Source organism: Nyctibius grandis, chromosome 9, assembly GCF_013368605.1.
Source record: "Nyctibius grandis isolate bNycGra1 chromosome 9, bNycGra1.pri, whole genome shotgun sequence".
NCBI classification, from domain to species: Eukaryota; Metazoa; Chordata; class Aves; order Nyctibiiformes; family Nyctibiidae; genus Nyctibius; species Nyctibius grandis.
The window spans coordinates 35,691,174-35,709,862 of record NC_090666.1 but is presented as its reverse complement, the minus strand read 5'-3'; the positions used below and the strand labels follow the sequence as shown (position 1 = coordinate 35,709,862).

The 18,689-nt window shown below is 37.0% G+C and overlaps 1 protein-coding gene across 1 annotated transcript in view; it reads left to right on the top strand.

The window, feature by feature from the left end:
- Window positions 1-18,689, top strand: part of NCKAP5 (NCK associated protein 5) — a 368,063-nt gene that overhangs the window by 322,202 nt on the left and 27,172 nt on the right. The window contains exons 15-18 of the mRNA XM_068408084.1: window positions 10,688-11,002; window positions 13,188-13,324; window positions 15,406-15,535; window positions 18,242-18,429. Of these exons, the coding sequence (XP_068264185.1) occupies window positions 10,688-11,002; window positions 13,188-13,324; window positions 15,406-15,535; window positions 18,242-18,429 (770 nt within the window). The remainder of the gene's footprint in view (window positions 1-10,687; window positions 11,003-13,187; window positions 13,325-15,405; window positions 15,536-18,241; window positions 18,430-18,689) is intronic.

Here is an 18,689-nt window from a genome sequence, read left to right as displayed (position 1 = left end):
TGTTCCTTGAAGATGATGGAGAACCTTACCAATGTGAATAATAAGAAACTAACATCCATTAGTGTCTTCTAATTTATGTCAGCTTACCTTCTTCACAGTCTGGCAAAGACAAATCATTTCTTTGTACTTTAAAAGATAGTGCACATAGCACTTGTCTAATTGCCAATCCTTCTGCAGCACTGCTGCAGCCTGCTGCCTAGCTTGCCTTCCTACTGTGGAGAGAATTAATATTTTGGATCAACACTTTCTTATTAGCCACAATGATTTGCTGTTAATTTCCTTCTTTGTCGTTACATTCATTCGCCCATAAATACCAAATTTTGTCACTAGAATGAGAAACAGCCTGGCTCTTTATACATAGGATACAGTCTAATTATTATTCAAGATACTGAGAATCTGCTGGTCTCATTCAGGCTTAAAATATCAATTAAACAGGATGTCCAGGTTCTTCAACTCTGGAGTTAATGCTGCTACATTGATTTGCACTACTTTGTAGTCTGGCCCAATCTCGATTCGTTTTTATCACTCAAATCAGGACTGTGCCTGATTGTCATACTTACTGTAGTATCGTACATGCCAGTATTCTCTATGACAGTATGAGTCCTTCTATTTGAAACTTTTCTACTTTACATATTTTTTGCTTCTGCCTAGGACCAGCTGTAGATGTGAGTATGGAGCTTCAGTCATGCATTTCCTATTAACTGTAATTCATATACCTGAAGTACAACTGAGCAAACTGAAAAGTGTTTTGAATAAGTATGTGTTGAGTTATTTTAAACATTTGTTTCAACTGTGCTCACATGGACTTTGTGCTCCTTTTCTACAAGGACTTCTAGCAGAACTTTTACGAAAAATACATTTTCACCTGAATTATCAATTATATTTGAGCTGTATAGGCGTATGCCTTACCAAATTCTCACTCTGAGGACAGGATGCCTACTCCTGATTTTGTTGTTGTCTTTGCCATTTTTAATTGAGTTTGAGGAGCTTTGATTCATGTCTTCAGTCAGAGACCTGAATTGTTGGCATTTGATTAGGCAATTAGACATCATAACATATCATAGAAAAACAGGCTCTTCAAAAAAAAATTACTATAATAGAGAAATAATACAATTAGTGCATTGTTTTTAATGCTAGGTGAATTTGAGAATTTCTCAGAATTTCTCAGTGTTTGGACAATCCACTGTGAGGAAAAAAAAAAGAAATCAACAAATAAACTTATAGTGAATAATTCCCCTACTTCCTATCTTTAACATGTAAAGAGGTCCAGTATGTTGTTTCAAAATGATCATTCTCATGGTGTTACACCACCATTGTTTTTGCAAAAAATAGACTTCCTAAAAAAAAAAATCTCTGTTCATTCTTCTGGCTTTAAATCATGATGGTTTCTTTCCAGCTCCTGCTTCCATGGAGCTTGTTTCACGGTGATTCAGCTGGTTTGGAGGAACTAAACTTGAGTACTGAAATTGAAAGATTATAATTCACCTAAAAGTTACTCAAAGCTCTCTGTGATCACACTGTTAATAAGTTTTCAGTTCATTAATTAAGAAATAAAATCAGTCTGTTTCAGGTGTTCATGTATACTTGTAACTGTTTATTAGTAGTACCCTTACATAAAGCCATCTGCAGGGCAGAACTAAAAATAAATTATTTAGAGCTTCATTTAATATTAATGTGGCTTTAATTTCAGTCTTTTTTTGTACTAATAAACAAAAAGCAGTGATGTTACTAAAATAAATATAACATGTTCTTCTGTGCATTTGCAAAACCCGGAGCTTCCTATGCACTTACAAATTAGTCTGTGTTTACCAGAGATAGCATTTATGCTTAAAGCACTATCACTAGTCCTATCTGTTGGAAATCGAAAATCAAAGAAAGTGTCTTAATGTGAGTGAAACCAAACTCCAATCTATAAGACGGTTGCTTAAGAGCAGGTAAATCAGTGGTTCCATCCCCTTATCCTTAAATGTTTCAAATGCACTAGTCAGTGAACAGAAACCCTCAATGGAACAGCCAAACACCAGTGGCAACTGCTCCCTTGGGCACTGCCTGCAGCCCGTGTGTCTGGGATGCTAAGTGTGACCTCTTCTCTTTTGTAACTGCAGCCTAATGCAGTTATTCTCAAATTAAGGTAAACTAGCTACCTATGATAATATTAGCAAAAATAACAATCTTAATGCTTCTTGCAAGTATTTTGCAGCTTGCTATTAATTCCTGAACAGCCTCCAAAAAAGCTAGAGTAAAGGTGTTTCTACACAAGCATTATGCATTCAAGTGATTGCAGGCTGGTTATATACTGGTTGCCAAACTACTAGGTTCTTTGTTCTTACAATATCAGTGTGTAATGAGGAGGTGTGATTAGTTCTGTGTTTTAATATGAAGAACTGAGGCATAAGGAGAGAAAGAGATAGGCTTGTGGTTACATGGAGAAGGCATGGCTGAGGCAGCCCTTAGATAGCACCTGGGTAAATAATAAACCATCCTTTCTTGGGCTTTGCTGCTTATAGGTTCAATTTCTGAGAGAAGGGGTATGTCTTTTCTGTTAGAGAACAGCAAATGAAGGGAAGCATCCATCCATACCTTGAATGAGTAATCCCCAGTAAGATGTTCCTTAGACAGTGGGCAATTGTTAGCTCCCAACCTTTACATTCCAGGGTACTAAGGGGAACAGATTGCTTCTCAGTGAGAAAGCCTGGCAAAGCCACATTTCTGCATTGTGGCAGATCTGTTGCTTACCTTGGATTCACACCTTGCATCACATGTGAAGACTCTTTCTTCTCAGCTGTTACTCATCTATAACAATTTCTTAAAGATAGTTGCAAATCTGTAAGGCTGATTGGCAAGTGCAGAGATAAATACAAAGGGGGACATACAGCCAGAAAAGAAGAGGGATAGCTCCTCAAAGTATTTTTTATTGACAGCCAGGCTGCAGCTGGACTGTGTTTAATTACATTTTACACAGACTTAAAGTTGTTCTTCACATGAATTGTAAGTCTCAATTTTTCTTTTCTGGTAGGACTAAAACTGTATGTGTTTTTAATATCCTGTCTCCTGAGAACAGTGAGTAGATTTTTAGAAAGCAATTATAACAGCATAATACAGAGAGATCATTCCAGACGTCATCAGCTGTGGGACTTCCCCAGCTGGAAGCTGCACGTAGACCTTTGTATTTAATAGACACTGAGAGATGTGGATTAGAAAATTCCAAGAATCACCCAAGTTCTATTTCCAACTTTTGTTCTCTGTAACAACCCTGTTCCAAGTAGCTTGCCACCATTCTTTCCAAGCATGCAAAGAAGGGATCTGAACGCCTGGAGGAGGATGGGAAGCATTTACTGCAAAAAAAAAATATCCATAGATAACTGCCAAATTGGAGTACAACATTATTAGTACTCACTAATAATTAAAACTAATCTTTTGACTTACTAATAGAACTGTGGGACTGGAATTAAAATGAGGCAGCAGTTATCTGGTTCAACTCAGAAAATACATTTCAAAGATGGGATTGTGGTCATGGAAACTGTGAAGACAACTGTCAAACTATTGGACAAAAGACATTGAAGTTGGTGGGGGTTGCAAAAAAAAGCTTCACTAGGAAGAAGCAATAGAAAGAACACTAAATAAGTCAGTAAAGTCTGTATTTATTGTGTTTGTTATTATTATTGTTATTATAAATAAGCATAAATTTTAATCCCAGATTCAAGCAGCCATGAATGAAGTTCATTTGCAGATCCATCATTTGAAAACACTGCACAGACCTCCTCCCATTTACCCTTCCTTAGTATACATTAGAAATAATCCTATTTCATCAATGCAGTACCCATGGGAGTATCAGGGCTGAGAAAACTTATGTCTTTTCTAGTTTTACCTAGGATAGCCTTCGGGGTTTTTTAGTTTTGCATACTGGTTATACTTCAGATCTAGATAGAAAACAGTAATGCATTCATCTTTGACTAATTGGATCAAATTGTGGTGTAAACCCAGAAGGAATAATCTGCTTAAAATTGACATTGATTTGGCAGAAATACATTCATTTTTTTTGTGGTTGCTTTAGCATTGCAGATGAAGAGAAGGATGTGCAAATAAAGAGATCTGTTTTGCCATCTGTAGTTTAAGTTCTTCCTGCCAATGCCACATGTAGCTTAAAGATGTTTATTAACTGATGAAGCAATTTTGCACAGAGCTATTTACATTTGAAATATTATTCTGAAAAAATGAAAATTATTAATTAATAATTTGGCATGTTTCAAAATACTAGAAAAATGATACTCCCTTTGTGTTTCAGAAGAAAACAGCTACGTGTTCTCTGGTTCCCTGTGTCAGCTTAGAAAGTCTTGAACTTTCTAATGCAAAGAAAGGTAATTTGTTAGAATTTGTGTATTCTGTTACTGATGGGAATTATGCCCTTTCATTTTGTGTCCTAGGTACTCCTTGAAGAAAGCCCATTCAGTGTTACATATCTCTCAAAACCTTCTTTCAAGGCTTAAGTGAGTCTGTACTTCTGAAAACAGCTTGCTGGAAATTTCCCAGTGAAACTGTTCCTGATACAGAGCTATTTTTGACTGATATTTTTTTCCTGAAAGTGTCTGCTTTCTGTGGAAAATTCTAGTAGTTACTCAAAGGTTTCAGATGAAATTTGTGTCAATCATTTGCAGTTTTGTAGGCCAAAACTTGAAAATTTATGTGAGGAAGATCTCAAACCAGCTGTAGTGATGAGCACAGGGGAGAATTCCACATTTTTCATGAGGTGGGATAATGCTTTAAAGAAAATATGTCCCTGTGCTACTAGCATTATACATAGAAAGCCTGATGTAAGCAGAACTACCTGTGATCTTTTTGCCCTAAAAAACAGTTGTCCTCTTTGTTGCTATTTATTTTTAATGTTAAGATAGATTGGCCACCAAAGTTAAATAACATACACACTTCTGTAACTTTGCCACCTCCAAATAGAAACTTAGTTTGTGTCAGTCATCTGAAGCAGAGATAATGTCTATTTGCAGTAATTGCATCTGGTATCCATCAGTGTGTTTCATTAGTAACATCGTGATTCCACCTGACGGGGAATGGCCGAGGCTATTGAGCTGCTTCTGGAAATCCTGGCCCCCTCAAGCAGCACTGAGAAGTGGCTGCCTCCTGTCAGTCATGGCACAAATTGGTGGAGAGGCAAAACTGTACTTACAACACGTTAGAGTTTATAATTATTTCTTCTCAGGACCTGTAAGTCCTTCCCTGTATGTCCACATCCAGAAATGTCTCCTCTTATTATGTTTAATTCAAAGTGGGTGAATTGCCTGACCATTTTGAATGACATTATGTATGCACACACCTGCTTAATAGAATTGCTGATTGATGCCTTATTATTTTAGCTTTCTGGGTAAAACTTTGGATCTTGTGGTTTCCATAAAGATTTTTATGGATGATTTAAGCATCATAATAAAACTCACATATTGTTTTAACTAGATGGTCAAAATAACTGTGGGTGAATATACAGACTTCTTAAAAGTATAACAGTCCCTATGTAAAGAAAGACTGGTATGAGATTTGTGAATAGACTAAGCATCTGTGAAACTCTTTTTTAAGATACAACATAAAAAGACTTTATTAGAATGTGAATCTTTACCTATGGAAACACTCTCCAGTTATTCAGTTAAAGATTTGTTTACAATAACGTGGCATTATATCCCCCTTAGTAAAAGTATCTTTTCACGTCATTGAAGAAACATGTATCAGAAGCTGTGTTTAAAAGCTATGTCATTGCCTTATGTCTTCTATTGTATGAAATTCATGAAATCTCTTGGATACGTGCTAGGACTCAACACAGGTTACAGAAGTTCAACATTAGAAAGACTAACATGTACCTAATCTAAAAGTGGGACAGATTTTGCTCCATTGCTTATTTTGAGTAATACCCTATTTTGCAACCATCAGTGTAGAACTTAGCCTGAGGGAGGCTGGACCCACATTTCTTGTGTTGTGCTGGAAGCAATTCCCTTCATAGTAGCTGTTCTATGTTTTCTTTTATTTTTTTCCTTGAATTCATTTTTCTTTCACATGCATTGTGTAAAAAGAGGAACAGAGAAGGGTGCTTTATAACAATGTAAAACAGTGTGGTACCAGGTCACACTGAGAGCTCCTCTCACTCAAAGAGTGACCAATACCAGTGCCTCTGAAGGAACACAAAGGCAAGGTCAGCAGTCAGCTTCTCTGGGTATTGTCTCCCAGTCTCTAATGATTTGTACCAAGGGCAGTTTCTGAGCTAGAGGTGGTGTGTTTGTCATATCTTTGTGGCAAATATTTCAGAAGAAATAAAAAAAGTTGAAAAATAATTAGGTTTAATGATCTGTTGCTGGTATTTAAGTTGCATTTTCAAATGGGCTTGGGAGAATGCCCTAAAAGACTGTAACGAATTCTAGGTTGTCAGTTCTTGTCAGTGGGCTATGTTTACTTCTTATTCTTTAATTTTTGCATTTCAGAGGAAGATGTAAAAAAAAACCCACAGAAGGAGCTGCTATTGTAATTTTCTCCAGTGATGATCTAATTTTTAGAATTCTTGATACCTACCAGCCTGAATGTCCGTTTTCTATTCTCCCCTTGTCCATACCCTCAGAACGGTGCACAGTTTTCAAAGATCCTTTTTATTCCTTCTAATTTGTGTGCTGACTCCATGTTGAAGAGGTCTGGGTGGTCTACTGATACCAGAAAACTCTGGTGAAACACCAGTGATGTTGGAATATGCTGAAGCCTGTCCAACTGTACAAATTACTGTGGTGTCCAGGCGATGTAGGACATGAACTGCATGATCACCTTGCCTGTGAAAATATTAAACCTGAAAATTATTGAGGAGTAGTGAGTTGCACAAACTTTCAGAAAGCTTTCTATGCAGTGTTAGCTGCTTTTGCTTAGTGGCTGAGAGGCTTCTCAACATTAAAGGTCTTCCTCAGATTGGCCACAAAGTTCTTACAACATGCTGTCATCAAAGGATTCCCACGCAGTAAGGAGTTTCTTGATCTCCAAGAAATTTCTCTAAATCATGCCTTATTTCTGTTTTCAGTTTTGAGAAATGTTCCTCCACAGTAGGACTTCCAGGGACTTTGTTTTCTGCCCAGACTCAAATCCGCATGCTGGGAGGGAGGGAAAGAGCTATTTCAATATTTCAGACTTTTGATTCTAGTCCGATTGTTCCATGATATGGCAGATGGTGAGTCTATCTGTGTCTACTATAAAAACTAATACCATTGCATGAGCTTCTTTCTTCCCTGGCAGGGAAAGAGGGAAAAAAAAACAGAATCAGGCAAAGAATTTGGCTTGTATGCCAGGAAAAATTCGCAAGCAAAAGCAATTAAGCTCATATATAACTCTTTTCAGACTTTAATGTTTTGAAGAATCATTTTTCATCTATTGAGTGGTACTGTCGCAACATCAGAGATTTAACTTTTACATATTTTCATAATGTAGTCTTGTGCAGCTCTCGCTGGTAACAGTCATTTGAAGTGTCAGTGCAACTGATGAAATCAGATGGGCCATGAACGGTTTGGTTTGAAAGCTGTCACTGAGATGTATAATGTATTTTTTTATTTTGCAGTTGCTTCATAGAAGTTTAAAAACAACGCAAGATAATGTATATTCATTCATTCAGTAATACAAATTCTTGAGATATACTTTTTTATTTGTATAATATAGCTTTAGAGGTGAATTAGTTACTTTTATTAGTGAAAAATTAACATCCATGAAGAATTTTGTGGTGTACTCTGTGGATTTAGGACTAGGTTTTTGAGGACTGCTCAACATAGCTGAGTCACAGGATTTTTCAAAAATTTGTCTTTAAGTGTCACAATTGGAGCTGCTAAACTTTGAGCACTTGGAGAGCCAGGCCCTTTTGTAGTGGTTCAAAACTGAAAATTAGTGATCTGTATTAAAAATCTGTTTTCCACATGGTGTTATTTCATTTATCATGGATAAAGACTATAATCAATTAAAACTATTTTCCTTTTTAATTAAATGTGACTTTGCTGGTGTGCTCCTCCATCTCTCTCCCAATTATTTTGGGAACAACAGGAGACTGTATTTTCTTGGAAGTATGGCCCTCAGTATTAATTTCTCTTGATTTTATGCCATCGCTTTCATAGTCCCTTCCTAGACGTACACAGGGTAACAGTGGGCCAGACAAATCCTTATGTTATTTTAAGAAACATGACCTTAGAAGATAAAATAGTGTTCATCTTGCAGTTAGCCCTGAGCAGAAGACTTAGCTTTGCTGTTTGGTATACATTTTGAGTCTACTTAATTTTCTTGTAATAATTAGGAGAGACTGACTTTTTCATTTCTGAGAGAGTGCTCAAAAAGGAAACACCGCTACAAAATCATTCAGGGTCCCTGTGGAACTGAGTTGCAGAATCAGGTCCAGCATTAACTGTACAGACAGTAGAGGGGAGACTCTTCAGGTTTTTGTTTTCAGGATGTTCTTTTCTGTGGTGCTTCCAGTTTACTCTGTGTCTCTGCTGTAGAGCTCTGCGTCTCCAACACAACCAGTGTTGCACAAATGTCTTTCTTCTGATCAAGAGAAAACTAATGGAAGTTCTTTCTATATTTTCCTTTATTTACGAACCCTGTTACTGATAGTCAGTTGAAGCATTGCCTGTTCATGAGCTAACACACTGTTTAAGCTTGATTATCTACAGAGTAAATGGCAAGGACAGACACCTAGCATTTTGGCTTACTTTTCTGCACTCTGTTATATCCTGAGAGGAATGGTTCACCCACTTCTAGCTAGGTATTTCACTATTCAAAAACAAAACAAAAAATATCTTAGGGGAAGGATAACTAGAGTAAGAGGGTTCGGTGGCTGGGATACCTCCCTTTGACACAGCAGAACCAAATATAATTCTCTTCTTTCTCACGTTTCCTGGATAACCTTCAGCAGCTTCTAAAATCATTATGGCACATTAGCTCAAAAATGTGATGGATAACATAGTTACCAGCTAGCTGTGGCTTCCACACCTTATCTCCTTTTACCTGTGGAAAGAATTACTTGGGATGCAGTATATGTGTGAGAGAAATCACTTGTTGCCCTTTTAAAAGATAGTGCGTAGTTTGTTTGGCTGTTGCAGCTCAGCTCGGCCCTGTGAGGTTAATGTGCTCAGTATGACTTTCAATCTTTCTTTGATCCAGAGTGACAAGGATAAGGTAATGAGGACCATGTAAATATAGACTGCTTCTCTTTTGACAAGAACCAGGAAACGTAAATAGATATTTCATTTATGTGTAAGTAATTTCTTACTTGCTGTCAAATATGGCCCATTGAGATTAAGATATTAACAGAAAGTGACCATGTTAACATTCTTATTTCAAAAACAAACAGGCAAAACCCATAGGGGAGAAATATTTCTGAATTTCTGAGAGTATTAGAAACACTGCAGAGGAAAAAATCATGAAGATGACTTGACAGAGGACTGCTAACTACAACAGACTTAAATAACAAATGGGCATATCATAAAAAAATTCAATACTCAGGAACACAGAAAATAGAGATGGAAAAGATATATTGGGTCATATTCTGCATCTCCTGCTAGAGTACAATTGTTCACTGCAGTATATCTTTTATCCAGTGTAGCCTTAAATTGTTCAAAGCAAAGGAAATTCCTCTACTTCCTTTGGGAGTGTCTGCCATGGACTGAAGATCTCACTGTCAAGGGATGTTTCCAGACATTTAACCTAAATTATGCTCATTTTCCAACCATTACTGCTGAAGTTCCCTTCTTGGTGTTTATACCTCTCGGAAGGACCTTGCCATCATAGTCCCTTCGATATTGTTTGCTCATTATACAAACAAAAGGCAAGTGTCTGGAAATCGATAGAAAATGACAGGGCAGGGTGGTGCTGTCACGTCCTAGCTGCTAGAATAGCAACGTGCACGTATCTACACTTGCATCTTTCTCTGTTCCATGGTTAGCAGATCACCTTTCCAGTAGGATGAATTAGCTAGAGGGCTGTGTGTGAACATACTGCTTCCAAAACAAGGACTTAAGTATCCCTGTCTGGCATTGTGTTGGAAAGTGTACACTTATCCAAAATGGGATGTGCAGAACCAGAGTGTAACAAGGTAAATAAAGGCAGTTGCTATCCAAGGTTTTCAGGGTGCTCTGAGAGATGGCTGCCTCTAGGAAATTCTGTAGCTTTTGATTTTGTATAAGAATAAATGATACATTTTGATTAACAACTTATTGTAAGAGAAACAATGAAGAAAGCAGAGGTATGGAGAGGCCAAGCTTTTGTGGAGTATGGGTTTATGTAATAAGAAATACATGACACTACTCAATCCCTTACATTGGTACTCTCCAGACTTTCTGTGGGCCTTCAAACTAAATAATTTTAAAATTCCAGCTGTAATCACTTTATAGGACATGCCCTTCTTATTCACTATCACATGGTAACTCTGAAGCAGGCCAATTTCAATGTTTTGGCACCTGTTAGTTTAACTGCACCTCAAAATGCTATTTCGTTGTGTTCACTTAGATAGACGTATTGTGTCAAAAGCGTACAAATGACAGGTAACAGCATACTCATAATGCTTTCTTTCCTTGAAACCTTCCCTTGAAGATGCCGTTTTTTCCCGTAGACCCTTTCACTGTCTTTAAATACCAGCGACACCTTTAGCTCCACCCCGTCACACAATTTTCCTGTGTCTTAGAGTCTTGCTGCCAGATGAGGACGTTGGACAGTGGGATTGGAACCTTCCCGCTCCCCGACTCAGGGAACCGATCTACAGGGCGACACGTTTCTAAGCAAGAATCAACCTTGGAAACAGAAGTCCTTGCATCGTCTGAGCAAGTTCTTATTTCAGCTCCCCCAGTAAAAGCCAAAACTCTTGAGCGAGAAGTGCCTTCAACAGCTAAGAGCCAGGAGTCTGTGGAAAGCACAATTAGTCACTCAACATCTGATCCGGCCATGACTGCCAAAGGTATTCGACCTTTTCAAAGTCGCCTTCCAAAACCAGCTTCCTCAGGTAAAATGTCAATTACACTGAAAATCACATTATTTCTGCCCTGATGTCTGTTTTGATTAGCAGAAGTCCTATAATAATGACTACTGATAACAGAAATGTTAAATGCAGAGCAGAAGATGTTCTTTTTATGAATGTGTAAGGTTAACAAGTTTGTGACCTGAGCCGTGTGGAAATTTTGTTACACATAATGCTTATCTGAGGAAGAAAAATGTGTTAAGTGCTTAAATCCTTTTCTCAAGAAACAGTACTTGAAGAAAAAACATATGCCAGCCTTGGAATTTGAGTTGAATAAGAATGCAGATGTTCAGCAATATTCAGGATCAGACTTTGCAACGAAGTGCAAAGCATGGCCTTGTTGTGACATAGAGAAGATATATTCATAAAGGCTTCCTTTTGAAACCGGATTTGGAATAAAGACTCATTTGGCCTCAATGCATAAATTCTGTCCCAATGAATATATGGCCTTGACCTCAAACAAGACTCTCATTACTTTACTACATTATACAAATACATTTCTATATACGAACATAAAATACCTTACTTTCACTTATCAGCTATGTATTTAAACTGTACAACAAAAGCTGACAAAGGAATAAAAGGACTAGTAATCCAGCAAAGCACCAACAAATAACTTTGTGTTAGTTAATAGTTCCATTGAACTCTGTCCAATTTTTTATAAATGCACACTGACCATTTATATACATTTTTGAAGGTTTTTGAGTTATTAATATATATGTCAATGACATTAGAAATCATTACATATAGCATTTATAACGGAATTTTTCATAGCATGATAGATACGGTACAAAACGCAGTAAAAGTAATTGGTTTAATGGAGAAGAGTATAGTTTTATAGTGATGAAATGCAATGTCATGTATCTATTGGGGTTATGGTTGTTACCCTTTGTCAGCAGAAGTATTTATTGCTCCTATAAAAGTTGTGAGTATTTAAATTGCATAAATCTGTATCACTCTATAAGAGAGATTCCATGTAATTAGCATGTAAGGTTAAATATCAAGTTTAAGCTTAGTTTAAGGCCATCAAATATGTGTTCTGCTAATGAGTTGATGTGTATTGAGCCTAGGAGGAAAGAAGCCTTTTTTATATGTTCATAAGATGCATAACAGAAGAATTATAATTAAACATCTTAGAACTTAGTTGATTTAGCAATATTCCCAGTGCAGTATTGTAATGGTATAATAGACTGCAAACACACATTGTATGCTTCATTGCAGACTCCCCTGCTCTTTTTGAATCAAAGCTAAATAAAAGATATTTTAATACTTATTATTTTTTTAAATAAACGTACTGTTAATTAATGGTACAGCTAAGAAGGATTCAGAAGAGAAATCTTCGTTATAGATTATATGCTACATGCTTGAATAGCCACATGTGTGACCTCAATTCAGCAGTGTGCTATAGAGTCCATGATTAAATACTGTCATTATAACAAATTGAACAGAAACCGCAAGCATTGAATTGCTTCATAAGAAGTCGGTAGCAGTAAGATTGTTCTGATCTTAATGCTAATATTCAGTGCAGCAACCTTGTAAGGTTTGTATCTTAATTAAATTGTCATGAAGAGATGTTAAAAAAAAAAGTAGTATACATCAGATGGTGGGGTCAACTCATTCTTTACTAGAATATTTTCATTTGATTCTTCTCTCCCTCACTTTCTCATCCAAATTACAATTATCACTTTATTTCATATGCACCATATATCTTCTCTGATGTTCCGATTTTGCATAGTGCAAATATAGCAAATAAAAAGGCTAGCTGATCGAGAATTTCTGCTAGAAAGGTACTTCTAATTATATTTATGTTAACAGACTGTTCTCTCTCTGAGAACATAAAATAGCAATGCAGATCCTACAATGCCTAGAAGTAGTTACTGAATGTTGTTTCTTATGTGAAAGAGTATATATTTAAACACTATTAGAGGGATTTAAATCCGTGCCTTCCTCTTCTCTTCTTAACTAGAAAAGGCTTTAGGTCAAATTCTGCCACTGCAGTTGTTACTAACTTACTGGAATAATTCTAAGTCGTTCCTTTGAGTAGTAAGATATTGTTTGACATAATGAAAGTATCATGACTTGCCACCAGTTGTTACTGAATTCTAATTGAAACACTGTCATGAAGGTGCTGATGAGACCTACAATTTAAATAATGTCTCTCTTAATTCAGGAATAATTAACCTTGCAAAGCAAAGTGAACAGGTACCGAGTTCTGTGACCTCTGTCTCATTAGAGCACACTGAAGAAACTGTGGAAAACAGAAAAGTTCTTCCAGAGTGGACCACCAAGAAAACTGCTAAAACAAAGGTATAAGTCAAGAAGTGTGATGTGTTAAATGAGATGTGTTGAGGTGTAAAGAATCAGAAATGGTGAATGTTTTTAGTATAGTGGGAAGAGTAACTAGCAATCTAACAGCTGCATTTAATTTCTTGCCCTTCATTTGCAATCTCATTATTTATTAATAGTAATACAGCACCCAAAGGTATTTTGTCCTCATGGTTTACAAACATATTTTAATTAAAATCCTCACAGACATTTTATAGACAAGGAAATGGAGACCTTTTACCGTGTTTTTCTCTTCAAGAAACTTGATCTTGTTTGTTTGCTTTCCATGAGATTCAGATCTGGTTTTTTCCCCAGGCCTACGTTTCTCTGTCTGTACAGCTGTGTAGGATGAGTGTTTGTGTAGATGTGCTATGAAAGTATTGTGAAAGGGAAAACACTCTTCTTACATATTTCTGTGTGGTTTTGGTTAATCCCTGCAAGGATCCGTCTGTCCTTCAATCTTTTCATGAAAACTGCAGAAAGAACAAACAGGCAAATGCATATACCTGTGTAAAAGCTACTGCTGATGGTTGTCAAGTTATTCGTATTCAGGAATGCCAGGCTGTCAAGCCCCATGAGAAGTACAGGGTCAGCAGGTTAGCAAAGAGGGAAAAAAACTTTATCAAGAAAGTGGGCGTTAAGCAAGGAAATTGTTAGACACTGCCAGACTTACATTATAAGAGGCTGAAAACATTTTTTTGCGTGACTTTTTTTTGCATATCTGCTTATCCATGTATTTACTGACTGGGGTATCTCGCATTTTTATATGGCCTGCGCTCTGGATATTTAGAACAGAAACAGAGAGATAAAATTACTGCTCTTGTATATCATTGACAAACTGGTGGTGAATCCTCTGTAGTGCAGTAGTGTTGGCTTCCAAGTAACAACCACATCAGTGTGGTCTGTGCCTTGAGCCAGTTGTGACTGACCACCTCCAGTCCCAAAACCATCTTAACACAATACATGTGTTTCTGCTAATTAGGCTGCCTAAGAGTCAGAAGGTCAGTGTGGGTGTAGCTGGCATGTGAACGTGTCTAGATGGCTTCGGGACTACAGCTGCCTTACAGTCTCCCAATTTTACGGGTAATGTTGGGCATACCTGCTACACAGAGGTATCCTCAGGTCTGGTTTCCTCTCCACAAGTATGTACTTCTTATCAAATGGATGTCCTTGTGCATCAGTTAAAAACTGAAACATGGATGGGAATTTCCCAATGGGGAAATTAATATCACTCTTTGAAAAACAGAATTAAAAGCTCTTTTGAGCCACTGATAGGTAATTGGGGTTAGGATAGTAGGTGGGTATTTGTACCTGTGGATGCCATTAATGGAGCAATATCAGGCTTAGCTTCCCCATACCTGCTTTGTGGGGTTTATTGTACTGAGCTGCTGCTCCTGAAAGTTTTAAACCTTCAGGCCTTCCATGATTAGAAGCTGTCCAGAGCTGTCAGCATTCCTCTTTACTCCCAGAAGAAAATCCTTAGTGTTGCTTCCTGAAAAGAAAAGGAATAGAAAACAGCTGGGGATTAAGGGCTCTCCAGTACTGTAATGTAAATGCCAGGACAAGGGACATGAATTTAGGAAGAATTTAGGATTTACTGGTATAGAAAGCATGAGTATTGTCTACTGGCCATCCTCATTGCCTCTAGAATTGTTTGCAGCAAACCATTTGTTGTGTGATAATTTTACATGTTACAAATACACTGTATTAAACATACTTGAGAAGTTTTAAAATTGAACTTGGTGGATGAAATTGCCTGAAAATGTTGGTAGATTTGGAAACAACGTTACAGTGAAAAAAATTGTAAAATCTGGACTGTGTCTGCCCAACTAACTCAGGAGACTTACCAGGACAAGAACGGGTTATTCCCCCATGTTGGACTGATGATTACTTACTTGAAGGAGAAGTTGTTAGTTAAACTGGTAATGCAGACTTTTTTTCCAGTTGTACTATCCATTTATACTGCGTGATGAATATAAAATGTTCCACTCCTAATACCATCTTCAGCATTATTTTGATATATATACATCATCTGAATGATTGCAATACCCTTATTTGTACAGGACAGAGCTCTAAGAGTGTGTACTTATTCTGCGAGCAGCAGTGACACTGAGCTGGAGCCAGAGTATGAAACAAATTATTTTAGAACTGCAGAGGAGACTTTAGTAGAGTTAACAAAGAACAACAAACAAGGTAATTGAAAATTTGTACATAAAAACCTATATCGCTCATCTCCACTCTGACTCAGCAGCAGATAGTGTCCTTCATTGAACTTTCTAATTTTCGCTTTCTAACCTCAGAGCTTACTTCAGTCTGATTTTCCATTAGCTTTTTATTACTTTTTGCTTTTTATTCTATGTGTATATCTTTTTTTCCTCTCTTCCACAGTTTTTGCTATCAGGGCCTTAACTTCTGGGTTTTTATGCATAAATCCCTGCAGTGTAAGTAAAAAGAAGTCTTCTGTTACATTATTACAAAATTTAAAGGGTGACTATAAAGGTAGCTTCCCTTTTTTATTTTTTAATTATATTAGCCAGTTGAAATAACCCAATGATGAAGGGCATAGTTTTCCAACCTCTATATCAAAGTGATGTTGGTTATGGGGCCATAGTGAAGTCTCTCTCATTGTCCTCCGTGTATATATTGCCATTTTCAAGTATCAAGCCTTTTTGCGAGAATTGATGGCAATTTGGAATTTACTGAATTCCACTAGATAAAAACACATTAAGTGAAGTTCTTGAGATAATAGTTTTCTTTGTGTTTAATAACCCAAGAAATTGCTGTCTTGTCCTGACCACCAGCTTGCCGTGCTGGAAGCCACCTTCCAGTGAAGACATGTGCCCTCTGGGAGGGGGAGGAGAGCGTGGCTCATATCCTTGCCTACGCAGCCGATGGCTTCCCTGACTGAGATAAATTCTGGCGAGTGCAAAGGCCAGGGCAAGGTCTCAGCACCATTGAAGCCCTGAGAGCTTAAGCAGTACTTCCGTGATTCATAGGATTTGTGCTGACCCTCTGCACAGCGGTGAGCTTGACCTAGCAGAGATTAGCACCTACAGTAGATACCGCAGTGATGAATGCATTAAAAATGCCATGGATGGGTAGATATTGTCAACAGACATACTGTGCTTTTTAGTGTCTGCTGGGAGCTGGACTTAAACATTTGCCATTTTCAGAGCTAATCCATTTTTTGTGATTCCACCACAGAGAGAGCAGAGTGGGAAGCTAGGGCCATTTATTTACATTACTCCTGTAACTTTGTATTTTTAATCTGTATGAAATGTTGCCAGTCCTTTAACTCAGCCCATAAGCACTTCCTTTTACAGATTTTGCTTTTTACAAATCATATTCTAACGCAAGAAAGATGTGTTTTGTTGAAGAGTAGATAAGCATTTTTTTCTGTATTGATCACAATTTGCAAAAGAAGGATTTTATCATGTGTAAGCAGTTGCATTAAATGGCAGCAGATTCCACATTTAATGATACCTAAGCGTGACTTGAAGTCACCATTTTACATTGCAAATCATTAGTTTTGTGTATATGCCTAACTTTAGGGCTAGTAACAGGACTAAAATTCATAACTGTGATTGAGACAAATAGAAAAGAAAATTATAAAACATATAGTTATTTCTGCTGTGGTCATTCCTTATGGTCATGACTTCTGTGCTCTATAAATGCAGTTCTCACATCATATTGATAACAATACTTTATTCCATTTTGTGTTCAAAGGCGTTAGCTTCCCTATACACACAAGTGATATAACCTCAAAACATCCACGTGAGGCTGAGGCAGTGGCTGCAGCAAATCAATTAATGTAGAATATTTTGATATGTATAGATAATTATATTTATTAGATGAGTCCCCAAAACATTAATGAACTTTCTCTGTTTGCACAATGATAATGGAGTGATTTTCATTTTCCGTTTATGAGCAGGGAGCAGAAGGACTGAAAGACTGAGTGCCCGATGCAAAGGCTATTAAAAGTCAATAATAACACCTTCATTGATTTAGTGGGCTTTGGATGAGACTCCCAGTACATTGCCCAATGTTACAGGGAAGGTCAGCAAAATAGCAGGGAATAAGCCAAATATTCCAGGTTCTTCCATTTCAGCCGTGTAAATGTTTTGTTGCCAATTTCATGAAGGTTTTATCCTGATGCAATTCTGTTGGAGGCACTGGAGGCAGAGGCTTTTCTAATGCTATGGGTTATAAGGTAGAGTTGAAGTTTGTGTAACAAGAAGTGTGAGGAAAAAAAGCTAATGATCATGTAAGCCTCTGTCTCCTGTGTGTTTTCATGAAGCTGCAGAAAATTTCTTTGGTTTTGTTTTGTTCTTCTGAATCAGTTTTCAGCCTTGGACTTTGGAAAGAGAGGTTTTATTCCTAATGTTGTTCTATTACAGTAGGATCTATAACAAATGGGTAGGACCTGTTTCTTACCTTACTAGTGTATTTTTTTATACTGTTGTATTCATTAGCTAAAAACATAGTGAAAAGGAAAGAATTATCAAATGTAGTCAAACTGAAAGACATGCTAAAGGGACTCAGCACATCTGCCATGTAAGGCTATTAAGAGAGAAGAACGAAAACTTACAGCAAATAAATAAGTGAAACGATCCCCTCAAATTAACCATCTCATCTATAATTAAAAAAAGAAAGGAAATTAATTCTGCCTGTCTTATACCATCTCCTTCACCTTGAATATTAAGTATGAACAGTCCCCTGTATATGCATTTATTGGAGAGTTAGGAGCCAGTATTTTAATGTTCTTATTACATTGAATTCCAGATACCTTAAAACATTTGAAATGCATTTTAAAATTGTAAAATTACATTACACTGTATGCAGACTTCATTTCATCGATTACATATGCCATAATGATATTATTTTTAACATCTCTTGCAGCTGAGCAGGAAAAACAAAATCAGAGAAAGTCATTTCTGGGGAACCCGATGTCGATCATGGATTTATACCAACACAGTCTCTATGGCCATTTTGGAGAGGATGGACCTGAACAATTAACACATTACAGTTTAATTGAGCAGCTGAGTGGAGCTTCCAGTGAAGACAGCAAGGGCAAGGAGACCCCAAGTGTGAGTTACTGCGATTTTTATATTAGTTCTCATTTTCTTCATGATTATTTTTATTTGCCTCTTGTTTTTTCCTCAGTGTGTTGATTGATGACAAAAAACAGGCAGACTTGAAAAAAACAGCATGACCTATAGACAAGTAAAGATCTAAACATTTTTAGAACAGAATGTTACATTCTGATGCTCACCTGTCATAGGATTAGACTTCCAAAATTGACAAGTAGAGACAGGCTAGTGCTAGCACTCTACCATTAGAGAGGAGT